The sequence below is a fragment of the Bactrocera tryoni genome, chromosome 3 (assembly GCF_016617805.1).
Source record: "Bactrocera tryoni isolate S06 chromosome 3, CSIRO_BtryS06_freeze2, whole genome shotgun sequence".
Classification (NCBI taxonomy): domain Eukaryota; kingdom Metazoa; phylum Arthropoda; class Insecta; order Diptera; family Tephritidae; genus Bactrocera; species Bactrocera tryoni.
The window spans coordinates 32,976,415-33,000,491 of record NC_052501.1 but is presented as its reverse complement, the minus strand read 5'-3'; the positions used below and the strand labels follow the sequence as shown (position 1 = coordinate 33,000,491).

Below are 24,077 nucleotides of genomic sequence, written 5' to 3'. Positions count from 1 at the left end.
TATAAATAAAAATATGTTTTTATTAATCAGCAACTTTAATATTTGATAAAGTGTGGAGCTTAAGTTAACTTTTACTGCAAGCTGAAAAACTAATTAAGATAAAAATTTAAAAATGAATTGCAATTAATAATTGCAACCTCTAAAATCCATCACTACTTACATATGTATGTATATCCCTCATACACCTACATGTATCATTTTTCACATATTTCCAATTTGAGGAAAATTTAAAAATAATTTTCGCGAAAGCATAGTAAAGTATTGTAGTAAAACTTAGTGAGTCTATGACCGTTATTAAAATACCAAATTTGTCTATTGACGATTTCGTCGAATAATGAATGTTGAATTCTATGGAAATTTTATTTGTTATAAAGTTTTGCCAACACCTCAAGCTATTTATTTCGGATACAACCGAAATGATTCTTCTTTACTTGTTTTTTTATCTTTCGTTTAACATGGGTGTCATCCTACTTTGATTTTTTGTGTTTCAAAAATCTCAAAAAATATAAAGTAGTAATTTAATTAGTCAGATAAGACAAGAAAGCTTGCTAGTTTGAGATGCCTGCCAACAGTGGTAATGCTCGAAAATTCTACGAAATGATGCGGCAACTAACGGAAGGTTTCAAGATCGGATCATACACTTGCAGGTCCCAAAGTGGTGATCTAGTGGCTGATGTTCAGAGCATACTGAAGTTATGGAGGAAACACTTCTCCAGCCTGGTGGACTGCAGTGAAAGTAACATCTGGAGAGGGTGAACCCCATTCTCCAATAGATGACGATGGAATAGATATTCCATTACTCCACTATGATGAGGTTCGAATAGCAATTACACCTCTGAAGAACAACAGTCAACATGACCTTGATTTTTGACCGACTTTGGCGCGATTTTTTTGGTCTCGCCTCTCTTTTGGCACGATATTCGCTCGATTGATCGGTTGTTTCGGGGTCGTAAGCATAGATTCAAGTCTCATCGCCAGTTATAAATGCAACGTAAACAAACTGATGGGACCTTATCCGTGTGGCTTAAACCCGTAAAATCTACTGTAGACCAGATTTTCACCATGCGGAAAATCTTGGAAGAGACCCGTGAAGAGAAGATTGACACACACCATTTTTTCATCGATTTTAAGCCGTCTTCGACAGTCGCATTCGCGATTTGGCTCTCACGTCACTGTTGGCAGTCATAACTTTGAAGTCTTAGATAATTTCGTCTATCTTGGAATCAATATCAACAACGATATCAGCTCTAAAATCAACGCAGAGTCACTCTTGCCAACATATGCTTTCGACTGAGTAGTAAGTCCTCAACGAACAAAGACCAAACTCTACAAATCCGTTATCATTCCTGTCCTTCTATATGGTAATGTCATCATCTGATGAGTCTGCATTAAGAATGTTCGAGAGAAAGGTTTTGCGGAAGATTTATAGTACTTTGCAAATTGGCAGCGGCGAGTACCGCGGTCGATGGAAAGATGAGCTGTACGAGTTAAAGATAAGAGGCAGCTGCCGCGGTGGCTATGTCATGCTGTCGGAATTGAACGTAGCTTGAAGGCTTTCGATTGAGTAGCCGTTTTGACTGAAAGCAAATAGGTGTTACAGACTCAGTTTATTTATGGCAAATGTTAGATCAGTATGTGAATTTCATCATAAAAATGTTCAATATAAAAAATGGCTACTGCAATATTAATGCTATAAATTGGAGAATTGAGAAATGTGTGATTGATTACTTTCACATTTTTAATAAACTGTAAATTTGATGAATTAATGTTACACATTAAATTTTCAGTTCACCATGTAATCACTGCGTAAATAGTTGGCCAAGTATATTGAAGGATTAAGTGTATTTTTTCGGATTTAAAGGAAAATTAACTCAATGGGATATTAAAAAGTTGATATACATACATACATATGTATGTAGCTCTCACTCTAGCTTGGCATTAAGTTCTGGTGCTTTAGGCGGCCGTTGCATAATTGACTCGTTTTCGTAGTTTATGAGCTTTGCAAATCTTTCACTTTCCGATTGTTCGAATTTTTATTGATTTTACTAAGCAACGCGTATTCAACAGACTTAGAGGTACATATGTAAATGTGGTTAATAATTAAGCATGAGAGCTTTTTCTTTTATGCAGATACGATTCGCATTAGTCATATTCGTTAAACTTAGGCACACATATAGGTAAATACATACTTACTATATGTACATATGTATGTAGCAAGTATATGTATCCGTGGGCCTTTAACTTGCTTTCATAATTATCGCACGGGGTTGTACTTATTAGGAGGAGACACGTAATTAAGTCAAACGAAAGCAACTGAGAAAATTATATATTATAGACAAACGTACATTTGTATACGCATGTGTTTGTATAATATTTGTATGCAAAATATAAACGCAGAAACGAAAGCGAATTTAAAAACAGAATAGAAAGAGAAAACACAAAGCATGGAATACAAAATAAAATTACCATACGAATGGCCCTGCGGTTTCCCGCCGGGGCGAGTTACCTGAGTAAAAACCGTACAAACATACTATATGGTATTCATTATGTACTATATGTATGTGTAAAATTTACAAGTAAGGAGTTATTTCTCTCAAGCAGAGATACGCAAATTTAGTATAATTTATGGCCATTCAGAGCTCGACGAAATGTGTGAAAAAAGTAAAACTTATTAGGTACTAACTTACACACAACTTTGCATATACATTAGGGTGTTTTTTTTCGAACTATTAATTTTTTTCAGTCCCGTCACGAAATTTCCTTGGATATACCCTAAAAAAAAATTTCCTGAAAATTTTAGCCCTTAATATTAACATTAAGAACTGGACCAAGGCCTGTAAAGATTTCCCATAGAAAATACACTACAATCGTGAGTTTTTATCTTTAAATTCCTACAGATCAGAAGTATTTTATGGCATCGCTTTGACTTTAGACGCATATTTCTCAAAATTGTTCACTCTACAAAAGTGCTCAGTGCAACAAGGTCGTAACTCACACCAGCGAGGTAGTACGGGGCTCTAAGCCCGATTTTTCAAGAATTTCGCATTTTTTGTATATATCTCGTAAATGACAGGAGCTATAGAAAAAATGTTCACGACAAATTTGTAGGAAATTTCATTTGCTATAAAAAAGGTTCGAGGTCCAAATTGGCTATCATTAATACTTCTCGAGATATTCGGCTTTTTAAGTAGGGCTATATAGAAATTTTATAGATGGTATGTATTAAAAAAAGTGTTTATTAAAATTATGAGTACGACAGCAGATCTGTTCGTGTTGTGATAGCGATGAAAGGATGCTTCGGCTATTTTAAGAACATACCAAGTTCCAGGTTGAATTCTTTGCTTTACTATCGTAAAGCATGACGGTTTCGTTCAGCGCGTCGGTCGTGCGGAAGAGATGAGAGATGCAGAGAGGCAAAGGGCTGTGTGATGCAGAGAAGCATTAAAGTTTGAAGAAGAACTGAGACAAATCTTCCGACGAAAACTGTGACGAAGCCGACGATGAGATTCTGGAGAAAGGATGTAAAGAGATTTTAGACAGGGATGAAGAATTGGAAATCGATTTACAAGAAAAAATTTACATTGATGAGTAGATATGTTCATAGGTGTACAAAGCCAAATAACAAAAGTTTTACGTTATCGGGTTAATTGCATATTTCAGGAAAATCATCAACCCACAAATGGGGATTGAACATATTCACATATTTACGCTCTACGTTCGTTAGAGAACTTGCCATTCATATGGACTCGACATATGTACATATAAGTTTGTCAAATATCTCCCTTCCGCTTTTTTGCTCTTTATTCAATGCTTTATAAAAAGTGTTACAGTGATCGTATTTAGTTCAAATATGCGTCGTTACGTTCGATGATCTGTTTCCATCTAGACGACAACTTCATAATACATCATCTGCTTCAAGCGGTCCAGTTGTTCGCAGTAGATGATAGAATTAAGCGTCTGGCTATATGGGAGCAGCTCATAGTGGATGATTCCCTTCCAATACCACCAAACACACAGCAAAACCTTCCTGGCCGTCAATCCCGGCTTGGCCACTGTTTGGGACGATTCACCGGCCTTCGACCACGACCGTTTTCGCTTGATATTGTCGTATGTGATTCATTTTTCGTCGCCAGTCACCATCTGCTTCAAAAATGGTTCGAGTTCGTTCCGTTTCAGCAGCATATCGCAGGCGTTGATTCGGTCCAGAAGGTTTTTTTGCGTCAAATTATGCGGCACCCAAACATCAAGCTTTTTTGTGTATCCAGCCTTCTGCAGATGGTTTAAAATTATATTATGATGGTATTATATCTAGTATCCACAGATCCAGTATTTCAAAGTTGCAAACTGTGTTTTGATAATTGGTTCACATATGTATGTAACCTTGTTGTGGCACTAAAAGAATGAAGTCGTAAAATGTGGTGTTCATCTACTATATGTGGTGTTCAGGATAAAGTCAGAGAGCTAAATTTTTTTGGAAATTAATTGAGACATTTGAAGAAAGAATATCAAGAAACTAATTTTTCAAATAGTTGGTTTAGATGCGGGCCGAAAGGGCTAAATGGTTGTATAAGTTTTCTTAACCGGCTTTTCCTCTACTGCCTCTACGGCAGAATGCATTGCTTCTGGCGTAGTTCTTCTGTTGAAACTCTACTAACATCCAATAAAATTGTATGTTTGCATTGCCTTTTTTAGTTGTAGACGGTAAGCATTTTTCTATTTGTTACACACCAAAGCTCCGGCTTTCTTTTTATTTTGAACTTGTTTATTCACAATGCCATCACTAAGACTTTCCCTCTAACCCCGAGGTCGACATAACTCCCACAAATTAAAGAGTTTGTTTTGAGTGTATATGTGAAGCCAAGCTGCAACTTGTTCATCTGAACAATAAAAGACATCGTTTCTCTTTTCTTTTCTTCAATAAGACTTCGCCTTTGTCACCTCATTACTCAAAAAAAAATACTGCCAAACCGGTTACTCGCATAGTAGGTGAGTGCTCGCATTCGAGAAGCGCCCAACTCCTCAATCTTCAAACTGCAAAATATGAAGAGAGAGAAGCAAATAAACATCAGCAAATATGAGGCGAACGTACGTAAAAACTAGTGGTTCCAACAAAATAATAAAATCAGGCATCAGTTTGTGGGTCAGTAATGTGTGAACTTGTTATATACTATATATATACAATTCTTTTAAATGCGGACAGCGGAGTGAGCTGAGAATGTCAACAACTACGACATAGGAGACAGTGTGTAATATGTTTATCTTTTTGTCTGAAAGAAAAACAATAACATTTCAAATTTTATTCTTAAATAGAGTAATAAAAATATTCTAAACTTTTTTCGTACAAGTATATTTCGATATGCTTAGTCAACGTTATTCTGCCCAACTACTAAAGGTCCCACGCTACGTAAAGCGAAAGTTTAGTGGTCAGCTATACCCCTTTCATTAATAAGTCTATTGGGATTGTCAAAAAAGCAATTCCCGACTTTTAGTCTCCATTAAGAACCGTTTAATAAAAACAAGTAATATTCCACCAATTCTAACTGATGCCTTTGTCGTACGGATAATCACCAAAATTTATAGCAATAAAGAAAGTTCGTTAAACCGCTTTTAGGAAGTCAAAGAAGATAAATGACGTCTTTCTCCCATCTTTTAAGTATAGGTATAGTAATATCAATAAACTATAAGGGAACTGTACATCAAGCTACCTGGCGGTCTCCGGATCGAAAAGCCACCAACCAGATCGATCATGTTTTGATAGATGGAAGACACGTCGCCAGTGTTTTAAACGCGCATACGCTCCGAGGTCCTAACATTGACTCGGACCACTATCTTGTTGCAGCCAAGATTCGTATCCGCCTCTGTGCATCAAAAAACGCACGTTAACAAACACAAAGAAAGTTCGACGTCGAGAAACTGCAATCACAACAGATAGCCGAACGATTTTCTACTCGGCTTGCACTCCTGTTCTCTGAGATCACTCATCAACAACTCTGTATAAGGGAACTGTGGGACGGCATTTCAAACTCCTTAAGTACAGCTGCAGCCGAAACCATTAGTTTTCGGAAAATGCAAAGGAACAGCTGGTACGACGAGGAGTGCCGTGTCGCAGCGGAGAGAAAACAGACTGCCTACCTCGCAACTTTACTATCGACCACAACACGTGCGGGATGGGATAGATACCGAGGTTTGAAGAGGGAAGCGAGACGCATTTGCAGTCAGAAAAAGAAAGAGGCCGAAATGCGTGAGTATGAAGAGCTTGACAAGCTGGCCCACAGGGGTTATGCTCGAAATTCTACAAAAAACTATGGCTACTAATAGAAGGTTTCAAGACCGGACCATACTCTTTCAGAACCGAAGGAGGTGATCTAATAACCGATGCCCAGAGCATACTGAATGGCAGCGAAAGCATAACGCCAGGAGAAGGCGATCCTGAGTCCCCAATCGATGACGATGGAACACACGTTCCATTGCCCGACCATGAAGAAGATCGAATAGGAATTACCCGTCTGAAGAACAACAAAGCGGCGGGGCCGATGGATTGCCGGCCGGCGATGAACTGATTAGGAGCATGCATCAGCTTTTTCGTAAAATAAATGGTCGGACAAAAGCATGCCCAACGATTGGAATTTAAGTGTGCTTCTAACCAATCCACAAAAAAGGAGACCACACAATCTGCGCCAACTACCGTGGGATAAGCCTCCTCAACATCGCGTGTAAGGTTCTATCGAGCGTACTGTGTGAAAAATTAAAGCCCACCGGCAACAAACTGATTGGATGTTATCAGTGCGGCTTTAGACCTGGCAAATCAACAATTGACAAGATAAGCACCATGCCAAATCTTGGAAAAGACCCGTAAAAGGAGAATCGACACACACCACCTCTTCGTCGATTTCAAAGATGCTTTCGACAGCACGAAAAGGAGCTTCCTCTATGCCGCGATGTCTGAATTTGGTAGCCCCGCAAAACTAATACGGCTGTGTAAACTGACGTTGAGCAACACCAAAAGCTTCGTCAGGATCGGGAAGGACCTCTCCGAGCCGTTCGACACCAAACGAGGTTTCAGACATGGTGACTCTCTTTCGTGTGACTTCTGCAACCTACTTCTGGAGAAAATAATTTGACCTGCAGAACTAAACCGAGAGGGTACAATCTTCTATAAGAGTGTACAGCTGCTGGCTTATGCTGATGATATTGATATCATTGGCTTTAACAACTGCGCCGTTAGTTCAGCTTTCTCCAGAATGGATAAGGCAGCGAAGCAAATGGGTCCGGTGGTAAAAGCAAGACGAAATATCTCCTGCCATCAAACAAACAGTCGTCGAACTCACGATTAGGCACCCACGTCACTATTGACAGTCTTAACTTCGAAGTTGCAGATAATTTCGTCTATCTTGGAACCAGCATCAACACCAAGAACAACGTCAGCCTCGAAATCCAGCGTAGGATAGCTCTTGCCAACTGGTGCTACTTCGGGCTAAGCAGGCAATTGAGAAGTAAAGTCCTCTCTCGACGAACAAAACAAAAGATTTATTCGCCACGGCGAATATCGCATTCGATGGAACGATGAGCTGTATGAGATACACGACGACATTGACATAGTTCAGCGAATTAAAAGACAGTGGCTACGCTGGCTAGGTCATGTTATCCGAATGGACGGAAGCAGTCCAGCTCTGAAAGTATTCGACACAATACCCGCCGGGGGAAGCAGAGGAAGAGGAAACCTCCACTCCGTTGGAAGGACCAAGTGGAGAAGGACCTGGCTTCGCTTGGAATCTCCAATTAGCCCCACATTGCGAAAATAAGAAACGACTGGCACGCTGTTGTTAACTCGGCTATAATCGCCTAAGCGATTTCTATGCTAGTAAAGAAGAAGAATATCAGTAAACTTCAGACTTCAATTCAGACATTCTAAGCTCCGAAATTGTATAGTTTCAATTTTTCTATAAAAATATACGCTTACGTGTGATTGTACATATGCATTTAATAGGTATGACCTCGGCATTTATTATACTAGTCCCTATAATTATATGGTAGTTGATACAAATATTCCAATCGAGAACAGCTCGAGATACTCTGATTGCCCTATGCATCTTATTGAGACTAAATTTAACTTGAACTGAAACACTGTTCGATGGTGCCAGAGGTTTCGTGTTCGGTCGCTTGCTCGCTAAGTCGTTTGCTAGTTATGCTATTGCAATCAGTTGCGACAGAGTATTATAGTTTTGTTCACCCAACGGTGACGGTTGTACGTATCACCTAAAACTAATCGAGATATATGTATATAAAGTTGAAATCCGGGTGACTGACTGTCGGTCCGTCCGTTCGTGCACGTTGTAACTTGAGTAAAAACTGAGATATCTTGATGGAACTTGGTGTGCAGGTTCCTAGGTACAAAACAAAATCGAGTTCGTAAATGGGCGTAATGAGACCGCTGCCACGCCCACAAATCGCCATTAACCGAAAACATATAAAGTGCCATAACTAAGCACTAAATTAAATTATAAAATTTTAACTTGTCACAGGGGATCACAGTAGCAAAATTTGAAAAATTAGGCGTGGCCACGCCCGCTACCATGTGAAATGTACATATCTCCTAAGCCAATAAAGCTTCAGCCAAATTCTCTAACCTGAACTTCTACCGACAGTGTGAAAATGGATGAAATCGGAGAATAACCCCTCTCACTCTCCATATAACAGTACTGTTCAAAATTACTAAAAACGCAATAAAACCTTAACTAATCACGCCAGCGAAATTAAATTTTACCGTCGAGATGGTATGAGAAGGCTTTATGAGAGCTTGTGTAAGAGTTGGCAATGTTCCACTACAAAATTTTTAGTCTTCAAGCCCTGGTATTTCTAGCAAATTGATTTGTTCCTGTATTGACTAATATGGTATATGCTATAATTTGACGCCAAGATGAAACAAAGTGGGTGCATATCCTTGCTTATGCATTTCGCTTGCCAAAACTTAAATAGACATTTATTTTGTTATGCTGAAGACCCAGCGGCAAACTGCGTCAATTTGGCAATCTAAGCATTTGACTGGGAAAGTAAAATGTATTTTCGTTTGCTGGATATTTTCGTGTTATTGCTTATGGGAGAAAATATGATTACACATGCTGTGGGGGAGATAACATTGTTCTCATTGCTATAGTAAAGGTAAACCTTAAAAACTTAATTTTATTGGAAATTAATGGAAAAACTGAAATTGCAGATTGACACAGCTCAAATACAGCAGGCAGCTTAAATTGAAATAAAGCATGTAATAAAACTTTCGAAGTGAAACTTTGATATTATTGATATTTTTTTGGAAATAATCTTTAACGGCTTCCTTCTAGATCATCATTCACGAAATCGAAAAGCACCCATTGGTCTAATTCGTTTTGTCAAAAATTTAATCGCACAATGTACATATATTATTACAGCCTTAGAAACTTTGGTGCTCCCGAAAGAGATAGCAGTTTTTGTATAATATCGTAAATTATAATTAAACAAGTAAGGATGGGGTAATTGGGGGCAACCGATCATTTTATACTCAGGCAACTTGCAATAATCAAGGCCAGGGAATTACCTTAACTTCCCGACATACTCGGCACAAGGTTAGTTAGAAAAACGAAAATCATTTTAGCAGATTTTACCTTATAACTATTATCATTCCACATACTACAACATTGTTGCCTGGGTTTCATTAAGGTACCTCACATACAATCACCAATCATATGGAGCAAAGTCAGCCAGATATTTGAAAATCCTGGTAATATTTGTATGGGGGCAAGGCCAATTGTATTTTATTTATTTTAAGCATAAAGATATACTGTTATGAGTAAAACATTTTCTGTAATTTTCATTGAGATAACTCAAATATTGGTCGATATATTCAACATAAATTCGATTGGAATTTCTAAAATCTTTGTATTAGGTATATGGTGGTTTAAGAAAGTATTGACCCAATTCAACCCATTTTTGATGCACAGAATTACTATTGTCAGGAAAGGATTCTGTCTGAATTTCAATTGTATATCTCACACATTGATCGATATTTTCAGCCAAAGCCCACTATAGATACTGGGGCTTATATTCGGTACCTAGGGGCTTGAACAGGTTTGGTTGGATTTGTGGGTATACTTTAAAGGAATTATTATCCTCATGCCAGCTCGGAGGTAAAATTTAATGTCTCTGACGTAATTACTTATTGATAGATTGCGCTTTATGTGGAAGAACTTGATTCCGATCGTTCAGTTTGTATGGCGGCTATATGCTATAGTAAACCAATCTAATCAATTTCTTCGGAGATTACATTGTTGCCTTAGAAAATAACATATACCAAATTTCGTGAATATATCTTGTAAAATGTGAAAGTTTTCCATACAAGCATTTGATTCCGATCGTTCAGTTTGTATGGTAGCTATATGCTATAATGGTCCGATATCGGCCGTTCCGACAAATGAGCAGCTTCTTGAAGAGAAAATGATGTTTGCAAAATTTCAAAACGATATCTTAAAAACTGAAGGACTATTTCGTATATATACAGACGGACGGACGGACAGACAGACAGACGGACATGGCTAAATCGACTCAGCTCAACATACTGATCATTTATATGTATATATACTTTATAGGGTCTCTGACGATTACTTCTGGGTGTTACAAACTTCGTGACAAACTTAATATACCCTGTTCAGGGTATAAATATTATAATAATCAATTACGGTAATTGTTTTAAAATATCATGAATACAGTAAGTAAGTCCGTATAATTATTTAAAACCACCTCAGGCATATTCTCATATGATAACTAAAACTTTTTAAACCGGACAGCCAAAAGCTCATGTTAACTTAATTTGCTAAATTTTTTTTACGCCGCATTGTTTCTCATATGCCTGTTGCTTTGCTATGAAACACCTTCCTCGCGTATCGAAAACAGACTACATGCGGTACGTGAAAATGCGTTAACTGGACATTCTAACTTATGTGTAGGTATGTGGTTCAAGGGCGTCGATTTCATAACATTCGCCTAACCAAACCTGTCTAGTTTCATTGGCGCTTCGTCAAACTGAAGGTATGTATTAATTAATGTAATTCTAATTACATCACCGTTTGAGCTGACTTTGAGCAAACATTGTCTGTTTATGCACTGCATTGCAAGGCGTAACATCCATTTTTGAATTGTTTACATTGAGTTGTGAAAACCGAATACAAATAGTATATGTATTTACGACTTAACGCAAAAAACTATAATAGTTTTGAAATTAATAGTTTTCTATTCACATAGGAGTTTTTAAATTTAAAGTTTTTAACAATCGAAACGTATCGCGGATATCTAAATTCTCTGAAGATATTTGTCAGCATATGTACATACAAGTATGTATGGCTATGTCCTTAAAATTTACGAAGGTGGCTATTCAAGTTTTAATAAAAACTTAAATTTTGATTTCAAAATATCCGAAAATAATACTAGAAATCGAGTGGGGAGCATACGTCGACGTCTAGGGACAATAATTGCAGCAAAATGTAGGCCAAAAAACGCTACAACTATTGTAATTACTTTTGATTTATATAAATAATCATTAGTGTACGTAAACTTGTTTGATATGAATGAGCCGCATTTTAAGGTTTAGCATTCATTTTTTTATTTGTGTAAAAAAAATATATTGATATGCTATATATAATGTTAAATATACATATCTTGAAATGGATAGAAAAAAAACAAAAAATAAATTCATTTTGAAACAAATAAACGTGTCGTAATTTTATAGAACTAGGTGTATGTAGACTTTATTGGTCCACTGTATATTTCATGCTCCTTCGAAGCCAATCAGTCTCAACCCATTTGAAGATATTTCGTCATGACTGCTGAATTTTCCAACAGTTTTACCAAAGCTAAAAAAGGCATCTTTGCCCTCTTGGCGTTAAAATCGCCAAGCACAATTTTGACCGGACATTCTAGCTGCATGCCCTTATATCATAATCCTTATTACTTTTGCTGTGGTTGTCATCACAAGTGGATTCTTTCATCCGAGGCTGTTGTTTCTTTTTCATTGGGAGTTTTCTATGTGGCGTGTCCGAAACTCAGCGCACAGCCTCGCTAGACGGGTAGTATAAAGTTTTATACACATTTATACAGCAGGCCACTAGTTTCAAAACCGACGCCCCTCCGCGGCCGCACCTCTGGTGAACAGATGCTGCAATTAGACTTCAGCGAATCCTTAAACCTAATGTGCCGAAGTGGCTCTGCTGAAGCTTAATCTTTTTCAGCCGTGAGCCCAGACTCGACACGGGTTGACTACCGCATCGTACACAAGTGCTACTTACGTTTCCAGGGTGCACGGCGAGGACGCAAGAATAGGAATTGGGTATAGCCCTACGACTGTTTCTGCTTACCCAGAAACATGACTATACCCCATTACACCATTATATTAAATACATAGCCTACAATAAGTAATAAAATCTTAAAGCTAAACAAGCTCAAGGTTTTAATTGAGCCTTTTTACAAATACGCTGTTCCTTATAAGGCTGGTAGATTTATCCTCTTCAAGCGGGTTTTGTTACAAGATTGTAATAAGATAATAGTGAACAGTGGATATTCCTGAAACTTAAGCTCGTATTTCTTCCTGAACTCCTCTACTTTCTGTCGTATTCCACAGTTGAATACCATATGTAGATCAAAATCGTCTTATTACAGCATTGTACAACAAAGCTTTTTTGTCAATGCTAAGTTTAGAATTTTTATTTGAAGCCAATTTAAATTTACTGCTCCTACTTTCATACCAGTTTTCTTTTCTGAGAATTGTTTTTTCCATGTGAGTCTTCTGTCTCAGTAAATGCCAAGATAGGTTACGTCATTTGCTTGTTTAATAGGCTGATCCATTTTTGTCTTAGTGAGGATGTTTACTTTTTTGTAAATTTACATACATTTGTTCGCTAGTTGGCTAACAATTCTTCGACCAAAGCTAATTGTTCCTCTAATACCCTTAATGCTCTGCTGGAACATTTATCAAGACAAGTTACTGTTGTATCATCCGCAAAAGTTGATGTTAAGTGATTATTGCCGATTGGAATATCTTCTATATATAAAATATATAGTGTTAGGCCTAGCACACTCACCTGAGGCACACCAGCCCTTATCGGACGTTCATCTGAGATGAAGTTAGCTACTTTAACAGTCAATGTAGTGTTTTTTTTTTTGATAAAACTCCATTATTTTATACAATCCAAAATGGAATAATGTTTCAATTTTATAAAAAACTCGTACATGCCACATCTTATCGAATACCTGAGCTACATTAAGGAATATCTCTATGTATTTTCGTTAGTAATTATATTTATTGTATTATTTTTGTGGAGGAAAGGAACATCTTTGATACTAACACACTTTTCAAATATTTTGGAAAGACAAGATGGGAGAATTATTGGTCTGTAAGCAGAGACCTGTGTTAAGTCTTTCCCTGGCTTATCTATAATGATTATCTGCGACTTTTTTCATGAATTTGGATAATATGCATTAAACAAGTAAGAAAGCGGGAGTGCAACTGAACATTTTATACTCTTGCAACATGCAAGAATCGATGCCAGGGAAATAGCTTAAGATGAAAAACGTCAACCAGAGGATCGGAATCTAAGCATTCATCTATATATACATATGTATATTATGTACAAGTATAACTCAATAATATAACTGACCGACAATATCGGCATAAGATTTGTTAGAAAAACGAAAATCATTTTACTATACATAGTTGAGCATAATAGAGCTGGGGTAGTATGGACCTGATTTTATCCACATTTTAACTATTATTATGTCACATATTAAAAAGATGTTCCCCGGGTTTCATTAAGATACCTCACATACGATTACTAATCATATGGGGCAAGATAAGGCGGATGTTCGAAAATCCTAGTAATATTTATATGAGGGCTAGGTCAAGTTTTCGCTGAATTGTATGTATTTTGGACACAACGATATACTGTTATGGATAAAATACGTCATGTAATTTTCATTGAGATAACTCAAATATTGGTCGATATATGCAGCATAAAGTCACCCGAAAGTTCGAAAATCTTTATATTAGGTACATTAGGTTATATTAAGGTCTCAAGGAAGTATTGACCCGACTATATTACTATTGCAGATAAAGGATTCTGTTTGAATTTCAATTGTTTATCTCAGACTTTGACCGATATTTTCGGTTAAAAGTAAACTACAGATGCTGGGGTCCACATATTCGGTACCTGGGGGCTCGAACCGTTTTATTTGGATTTGGACAATTTTTGGTTGTACGGTGGCATACTATAGAGGAAATATTAGTGCAAAGATTTAGCTCGTTATATCAATTGCTTCTTGATTTATATACTAGAAAGTGAAAGAATCAAATGGATTTAAAACTGTGTTATATTATTGGTTGTGATCCGATTTCGCTCATTTTCACACCGTGATATAAGAATAAGGGAAAAATGCTAGGTACTAAGTTGAAATCGGTCGGTCGGGTCCCGAGATATGTGATTTCAGCAAAAAGCCGGCGGTGTCACGCCCATCATTCAATTTTCGCACCGGCTACCATGAAACCTTCTCCTACCTTCTCGGAGCTAAAATTTAATGTCTCTGGCGTAGTTAGTTATTAATTTATTGCGCTTTTAGTAGGTTTGAACAGTACCGTTAAATGAGGAATACGGCAATCTCCTGCGTTAAATTACAGAACATTATTAATTTATTTTATGATCTTTGTAATCTCACAACTAGAGCGACTGTTTAACGGTGTCGGACAAAACAGACTGCTTAAAATCGTTTTGTTAGCAGTTAGGCTTCTCTAGGTGATTTGGAAAGAAAATTGTTTTGACCCCCTTACCTATTACGTCCCTTATAGGCAGTCGGCGGCATAATTTTTACTTAATTTAGCAGACTTCAATTTCAGCTGAGTGAAATGTTAGCAATTTACCCGTCATTTATCTCTAGACTTCCCTTTTTCAGTTACAAGCTTTAAACCCAATTTTGTTAATTTTATTCGCACTGGGAAATGATCAGAATATATCTCTGTATATGTACCAGCAGTTATAAAAGATCTTTCTATATTTTTGATAACAGTGAGAGTAGCAGTAGTAAAACGGCTTAAAGGCTTTTGCTCGCTCAAATTTATATAAGCTGTCTTTGATTCGCCAAGCGTTGGAGAGTAGCGAATCGAAAATACTATAACAGATGTTCAAACATTTGCGGTGCAACTCTGGATTAAAATGTCGTCTGAGTGAAGCGTAATACTGTTATCCCACTTTCTTAATGATGACATTATTATTTCGCATTAAAACACGTAGAAAAATTTATCTAACATTTACAAAACAAAACTTAGTCGCGGATAACGGCTATACCACTTTAACTGTCGTCTTTAAATAAAAGCGGCCCATAGATTTTATATGGCGCATTCCGAAATAAACGCTGACCATTAAAAATTTTATTTTGACGGCGCATTAAGAAGGGAAGTTGGCTGCAGGAAACAAGGAAATGATTGCTAAAATCCATGGCTGGTTCGACATTCAACAATGCCATGGTGTTTCATTTACCAATGCCATGGTGTGTTCAATTTTAGCAACGCGACATGAATTTGATAACGTTTTCTGGGCACGCTAATATTTACATAAGGCAGTATGATTACTGGTTTTATGATAAAAATTATGAGAACATATGGATTTAACAAAAAACGTGGCTTGCACCCGATTGGCATATAAGGCATAATAGAGTACCCACATACTCTCTTGAACGAATTCAACTCGATGCGAAGCGAAAATTGCCAAATCGAATACATCTATTATACTACACTTAGTAAATAAAACCAATACTTGTAAATAATGTTTTCTAACTTGCTGATCCATAATGCAATTGACATATTAATTGAAAATATTATAATTACTATATTTCTATTAATTTTAATTACTCCCTACTTTCAGATCTCCTTCGGAACGTTCTGGGAAAGGTTGCTGTGGTCAATGGTTTGCCGGACCACCGTTGCGTTCATTGATAGCAGTAGTGGCTCTGGGCGGAATTGCTTGTGCTTTGAGCGGAGCAGCGTTAGGAGCGACAAGCCTTGCCGGACCTCCGTCTTCGCACCTCACAGCTGCACTTCTCATGATAGGTATGTGCTTACTTACAGTATATACTATATACATACATATATGTACATACATATATAAACAAGTACGGTAGTTCTAGGAACATTTATATTATGTATAGAAAGCCATGTCCACTTAATTTTATTAAAATAGCACACATATTGACCGGCATACAAAAATTTTATGAAGGCATATTCAACACATAACGAAAATCCTTATATCCAGCTGCTGCTGGGGTAATTGGTGAGCTGATTTAAGGGGGTATTCTAGTCTAGAAATCAAATTTTGGGCAGTTTTTTGAATTTTATTTAAAAAAAAAACCAAAAAATATTTTTACTATCCATTTTTTATGGTGTCTTTATTGATATCTTAAGAATACAGAAAAAAAAATTTTACAAAAAATATTAAAAATTAAAATAATTAGAGGGGGGTGGTTGGGGGAGAGACAGGTGTAAAAAGAAAATGGCGCACCCTGGTGACATTGATCCTGACTCTCCTGGTGGTCTGAAAAAAAATCAAAAAAAACTCTAAATCAGTAATGATGTTGTTATAGTCCCTACCTCAGGGAACACGAACAAATTTTTTTTTGAAAAATGGCTACTGCCTGAAAATAAAAATCATTTTTTACGCTTTTTTTTTGAAATTCCTGAATTTTTTTAAAATATTAAAAACAAAAATTTTGCCACGATGCTGGTAGGAACGATAAAGGATTATATAAAGAAGGTTCACACAAAATTCCAAGAAAATCGGTTGTATACAACATGAGATAATGCCGGTACCATGTGGAAAAAAGTAGTTTCGAGAAAAACGCGTTTAAAAAATTCGATACGGCCAAACGGGGCTGGGTACTGCGTCACTAAAGTAACTGTAGCTCTTAAACTAATTTTAATTTTTAAAAATCCTTTGGAGGATATTTTCTTAAGGGTCTAAACTTTAAATATATGAAAAAAGAATCGAATTTTTCAAAATTCTAGAGTAGAATACCCCCTTAAAACATGTTCGGCATTTAAGTGTTGTGCTATTGTTCTAAAGAATTTCTTAACTTTTGATATCTTACACATTGGCCAAAATATATGATATGAAGTCAACCGATAATTATAAGATCTCTGTAGTAGGTATATAAAGATTGCGGAAGTAGTGACCTTATTTTACACATTTTTGGCGTAGGGACATATCTTTAAATTTCAAATTGGCTGACATTTTCTGAAAAAAGTCGACCAAAGGCACAGAGGCCCAAATATTCAGTATCTGGGGTTGGCTAAATCAGTTAAGCTTTCTCTACGGGCCTGAGCCCGCATCACTTCATTCGTTTACTTCATTTCCATACTCAGCGATACTGCACGCTACGATTATACACATTAATCGACAGGGATCCGTTTTAGCTTACCCGATCAACGTTATGAGAATCAAAACATTGGAGAAATTCAATGTTACACATTCACCAACGGATTCGTTTGGTTGCAATAATTTTAGGCTAAAAGTTTTGTTATAAAAGTAAAGTATTACTCATATTAATTCGTACCCGAGATTAATCGGGTGTGGATGATTCCCACTATTTTGGACACCCAATTAATCGGGAGTGTTTAAAACATATGGCTCGTTGGCGATTTTTTTGGACATGAAATATTTGTCCACTCTTTTATTCCTATATCTTCCTCGGTGCTTGATTTGTATAATGTAAAGCGAAAGAATTGGATGTATTGTGATATTCGTCCAATTTATTAGATAAAATGAGAATATCGGGATAATATTATAAGCCAAATTTTGTAGAAAGTAGGCCAGTGTTGTTTGTGACCTATCTATACGATTCCCTGCCGCAAACACTCGCGGCTCTCCACCCTGAACATTAACATAACTTTTTGAAGGGGTTCGTAATAAATAAAATTGCTATATTAGGAATGTCAACAATTTTTGGTTTCCCTGTCAAAAGCAATATAAAGTGATTCTATTCGCACATCGCATTCGCGGTCACCACGCTCCCGAAATTGTGTTAAAACACGAAATGTTTTGTTTTCACCAAAATGAAATACATACATATCTGCATAACTGTTTAAAATAGGCACATATACAAAGTGATATTTTAAACAAGAAAAAAAGTTATGCTCGGTTGCATCGAAGCTAGAATATTCTTTAGAAAGTTTCCATACTTGAACTTGATTTAGATCGATCGGGTTGTATGGCAGCTCCATATGTATGTACATATGTACATATATGCTGAAGTGGTCCAATATCGGTTCGGAGCAGATTCTTGGGGGGGAAAGATTTCTCAAAAACTGAGGGATGGTTAAATGAACTCAGCGTTGCACGCTGACCATTCATACCTTATACAAATTTTATTCGTGGTAAAGTTTATAAATAACAAAGCGCGATATAAACGAAGGTGCTCTGAATATGTCGTGAATTCATAGAGCCAATGCACGTGAATATTAGTTTGCGGTCATAAATTCCTTAATAATTCCAGTGGTCTCTCGATAATATCCAAGATATTTGTAAAATTTATCGAAGGACGTATATTCATCGTAACAGAAAAGAGCCGTTATACAGCAGAGCTTCTATAAATAAGCCATTTGGGAAAGCACCAAAACATACTTAAACATATTAATACATTTTCACTAAAAAATTGGATAGCGAGCCAAGGCAGTACACTGAACAAGGACGGTTATGCGGTACTACTCTTCTCTGACACCATGCCAGTTTAATTGCTGGGCGAGCCAATAAACATAATTCAAGGCAGTGATGTGGTAATTAGCTCAACATTTTTCGCATAACTTTTTTGTATTAGATTCATACACCTTTTTGTACTGAATGCATATTTTCATATGACAACTACAAAAGTTATTTTGCAATATTTTTTGGCGTATCTTTTAGTTGTGTCCTATTGTTAGTCGACCAACAAAACGTTCGTCTTCGCCTCTCTGTAGAGCGATTAAGTAGATCGTATAACATCTCACTCACGTTTTGTGACTTTACTTCATTTAGGCGTCAATTACTCAAATCTTGGCAATTGTACTCATACTGACCGTCATTCATTTGGTCATTCACGATAATGTGTAGAAGCGAGAAAGGCATAGATTGTTATAGATGACGCAACCTCAAAACTTAATTGTTAGCGTTTCTGTTTTTATGGTTACGTGCCATAATTACTTCACTACATGTTATATAAAAGCAAATAAACTACATATTGGCTTACTGCTCTGCCATTATTATATTCAATTATTAAAGAAATATTTAGTGACATCTGGAAGCTAATAAGCTTTACAGGAATATACTACTTTTTGAATAGTATGGTGTTCAAAATTGAACATGTTCATTGCTTCAAAAAGGCGGCATGTACCAATACACTTGTATTTAGACATTTTTATATATTTCACAAATGTTGAATAAGATAAGAAAAATCTTACTATTGTAATAAATTATAAAATCCAAATAAATTAGATAAGGCAGAGACAATACAAAACATGCATAAATAAACACATAAAAATATATGCATTTACATATATGCAACATATAGTACAAGGTCTGTCGCAAAAGAAACAGAACTTTTTAAATATAACTGTTTCTGGTGGCGCCACCTATCGGTGGGTATTTGAACTAAAAAGTTTGATCTCTTGTTGAGATTTCGTATAAATTTTAAGACAATTGGATAACTACAATCGATGTTATCGATCAAAAAGTGACAGCAGCTTTTGGTCATCGGTCGTAAAATGCAAAGAGTAAATATTAAATTCTGCGAAAGATTTATGGTCCTTTGCGCATTGGTCACTGCGAATATCGCATTCGATGGAACGATGAGCTGTACGAGATATACGACGACATTGACATAGTTCAGCGAATTAAAAGACAGCGGTTACTCTGGCTAGTTCATGTTGTCCGGATGGATGAAAACACTCCAGCTCTGAAAGTATTCGACGCAGTACCCGCCGAAGGAAGCAGAGAGAAGAGGAAGACCTCCACTCCGTTGAAAGGACCAGTGGAGAAGGACGCTGGCTACGCTTGAAATATCCAATTGGCGCCACGTAGCGAAAAACGAAGAAACGATCTCTTGTTGCACGCGCGTAAAAATTTTAAGACAATTGGATAACTACAATCGATGTTATCGATCAAAAAGTGACAGCAGCTTTTGGTCATCGGTCGTAAAATGCAAAGAGCAAATATTAAATTTTGTTTTAAACTTGGGAAAACGTTTACTGAAACATTTCAAATGATGAAAAAAGTGTATGGTGATCAGTGCCTATCCCGTAGTAATGTGCATGAGTGGTTTAAGCGATTCCAAGAAGGTCGTGAGGACCTCTGTGACGATCAGAAGTCGGTCGTCTTCAGAAGTCAAAAATAAAGACAATGCTGATTTGTTTTTACGATTCCGAGGGTATTGTACACCGAGAGTTCGTCCCACCTGGCCAAACGATGAATGCTGTGTTTTACCTTGGTGTTATGAAGCGTCTTTTGTCACGCATTCGTCGTGCTCGACCACGATAATGCGCCGTGTCATCGGTCGACGCTTGTCACTGATTTTTTGACAAAAAAACTCCATATTAACCATTAATCACTCACCCTACTCAGCTGATCTGGCACCCTGTGATTTTTACCTATGTGGAAAGCTTCATTAGCTTATGAAAGGGCACTAGTATCAGGACATTTCAGCTATCCAAAAGGCGACGACCGATATTCTCAAGAGCATTCCGAAAAATGACCTTAAACACTCATTTGAAATGCCAGGCTTGACCAGGCTAAACGCTGTATCGAAGCACAAGGAAACTATTTTGAATAAAAAAAATAAAACTTTTGAAAAATATTGATTTTTTGTTGTTTTTTAACAGTCCTGTTTCTTTTGCGACAGACCTTGTACACACTTACATATATGAGGCATAAATTATATGATAACACACACACACACATATGTATTGCATTGTAAAGTTGAAAACAACCTCATGTGGTGTGCCGTACATACATACATATGTATATATTTAATTAGATAACTAAGACTTCAAAAATAGTATATAAGGTTTACAAATTTAAAAATAAAATTAGAATGAAATATTTCTCAGCTTGAATAAGGTCTTTGTTTTCCCCCCACCAGTGGTAAGGATCTAAAGAATCTTATTTAAGTTTTAATGTTTGATCATACAAATCAAACAGTTTGATTCTACAAGTCAAACATATGGTTTATGCCGTTTTTGAAGCAATGCTATGCTTTCATATCACATTCAAATTGTAACCATTTAACCCAAGAAAGTCTTCACAAGGATGATTAAGTTTTGTGAATAATATAAGTTTTTGAGATGTTTATGCACAACAACCAATGTAGCATTGGGATCTTGAAGTGGGCTACGCTTTTTATAAAAATTTTAAGATGGAAATGTGATCTTATTTAAAATTGTACACTCATTACATCGACAAATATTGTAGATATTTTAGAAATGATGTTAATCAGCCTGTCCTACTTGTTTATGTCTCTTAATATGTACTGCTTTACGAACTTTGTGGTACTTATACATACATTCATATATAATGCAGTATTTAAAATTTTTCAACTTTTAGGTGTAGGAGTTGTCCTAGTGACTGTGAGCGGTGTAGCATGGCGAATGACGGCACCGGGTGGACCACCATGTCTGGGCTTGGGTTCAGCAGTTGACTTTGCCCGTTGTGGCCGACGACCGTGTGGTCGTGGAGGAGGTAATGCGCATGGTTTACTTTATCCAGAGTTTCAGCATCGGCCACCACCACCTTCCTATCAGGCCAGTATGCAAGAATATAGACTGAGGTAAATGTAAACTCAATGAAGAATCTTTAAACTCTTCACTGAACTGAGAAATTCCTCATTTTAATTTTATTATAGATTTGCTTGTCCTTATATACAATTTAGAATTTTTACTTATCGAATTAAAAGGATTTATGTTTGTATTCACCGTTACACGATATTTCGACAGTAAGACAAATAGCGTATTCTATTCTCAATGAAAATGCCTCATTATACAGACGATCATTGTACAAAATTATTCAAAAAAAAATCGTATGAGAACTTCTACCGACAGTGTGAAAATGGCTGAAATCGGAAGATAACTCTGTTCATTCCCCATATAACGGTACTGTTAAAAAGTACTAAAAACGCGATAGATCAATAACTGAATACGCAGAGGCGTACGCTACGAGATGGTATAAGATAGCGAAAATTGGATAATGGGCGTGACACCGCACACTTTTTGGTGAAATCCCATACCTCGGGACCTGACCACATCTGACAGCAACCACCTATGTACTTCCCATACAGCACAATTTTAAATTCCACTTGATTTGTTAATTTTCTTCATTCCCATCATAAAATTTCTTTGCAAATACCGTAAAAAAAATTCCCTGAAATTTTGAGCCCTTAATACTTATTAACATTAAGGACTGGACCAAAGCATGTTAAAATTTTCCACTGAAAATACACGACAATCGTGATTTTTTATCTTTAAATTTCTATAGCTCAGAGGCATTTTATGGCATCGCTTTGACTTTGACAAAAGTGCCCATTGCCACAAAGTCGAAACTCACACCGCCGAGGTAGTAATTGGCTCTAAACCTGATTTTTCACGAAATTCGCATTTTTTTGTATATATCTCGCAAATGACAAGAGCTATAGGAAAAATGTACTTGACAAACTTGTAGGAAATTTTGTTTGCTCCAAAACATGTCTGAGGTCAAAATCACAGGACTTAAAATATATCATTCAGTGTTCCAAGCTATCATTTTACTTGATTGCTTGAAAATACATACATATCTTATATTTAGTATTATCATTATTTATTATTTATAAAAAAATATATTCAATTGAAATAATTCTCCGAGTATTTATAGTTTTAGAGTTATAGTTCCTCAAACCTTTCATGTCCAAGTTATTGTATTGGAGTATTTGCGCATTATTTTCTGTGTTGGCTTTTGTATCACAAACTTCATTTTCATTTTGAAATTCTTTTCGTGGTGGCAATTGCGCTCAGTTTCAAATTAGTATAACAATGTTTTCGAAACTTTAACTTGTGTCATACATTTTTTTGTATGTAATATGCAAATATGTACACAAATATTTATAATATAATAGAAGTATTTTAGAAAATGGTGAAGAATAAAAATGAGCTAATGAAAAATATTTGCATCGCGTAAATAAAACATACAAGAATTTGAGATTGAGATTTGAAAGTAAATGCGAAAATGTAGCTTATGTGGGCGCAATGGGCAACATCAGAAAAAAATTTCCTGTTAATGAGCAATAAAATTTTCCGCGACGTACCCTTACTTATAGGCCGAATAGAGATACCATATGAGAATCGTCATTCGAGCGCAAATTGCCAATCGTAATATACAAATTTAAGGAAATGTGAGCTAATTTTTTTTAATTTTATGGTTTTTATAATTTTTAGTAACAAAGGACATAAGTAAGAAAGCAACGAATGGAATATCTCATTGAAAATTAAAAAAAAGTTATTAATATGAACAAAATATTTGTATTATAGTTGACATTAAAAATAAAATTATTTACAAGGTAAAGGACATATACATTTTTGAATTAAATTTATTAACAAATACTTCATTTGGTCTTTTATCGTTTGATCGATTGCGGTGACGCAGTTCGCTACCCCGGTGCCCATTTCTTGTGTGTGTTAAGCATCGCAATTTTGAGGGTCGTAACTTATTGTAAATTTTATGCAGATGTTATGTAATGCCTCACAAACGTTAGCAAATCTTCCACTTCTGTGGGGAGATACATTTCTCTCTTGCCATATCCTAAAATTCTCCACCGTCTTTTTAAGATTCCAATGCTTTGTTCAACGATACATCTACCAAATTTTGTTAATGAGGATTCATAATTTGTTTTTTTTTTATACTTACGCTATTGCTACGATCTCTTAGCTATCTCCACACTATTTTTTATCTAAATCATTTTCACTAGAGCTCAAATAAAAAAACAAAGTTGGATCCATTTTGGTATTTAATTAGCTTTTGTTA

At 36.2% G+C, this 24,077-nt stretch overlaps 2 protein-coding genes across 4 annotated transcripts in view; both read left to right on the top strand.

The window, feature by feature from the left end:
- The window catches only part of LOC120771970 (putative sodium-coupled neutral amino acid transporter 11), a 550,765-nt gene that overhangs the window by 54,033 nt on the left and 472,655 nt on the right, over window positions 1-24,077 (top strand). The gene's annotated exons all lie outside the window — the stretch shown is intronic.
- Window positions 1-24,077, top strand: part of LOC120771964 (serine-rich adhesin for platelets) — a 59,912-nt gene that overhangs the window by 31,186 nt on the left and 4,649 nt on the right. Inside the window, exons 4-5 of the mRNA XM_040100299.1 lie at window positions 15,933-16,117; window positions 21,633-21,855. Coding sequence (XP_039956233.1) covers window positions 15,933-16,117; window positions 21,633-21,855 — 408 coding nt within the window. The remainder of the gene's footprint in view (window positions 1-15,932; window positions 16,118-21,632; window positions 21,856-24,077) is intronic.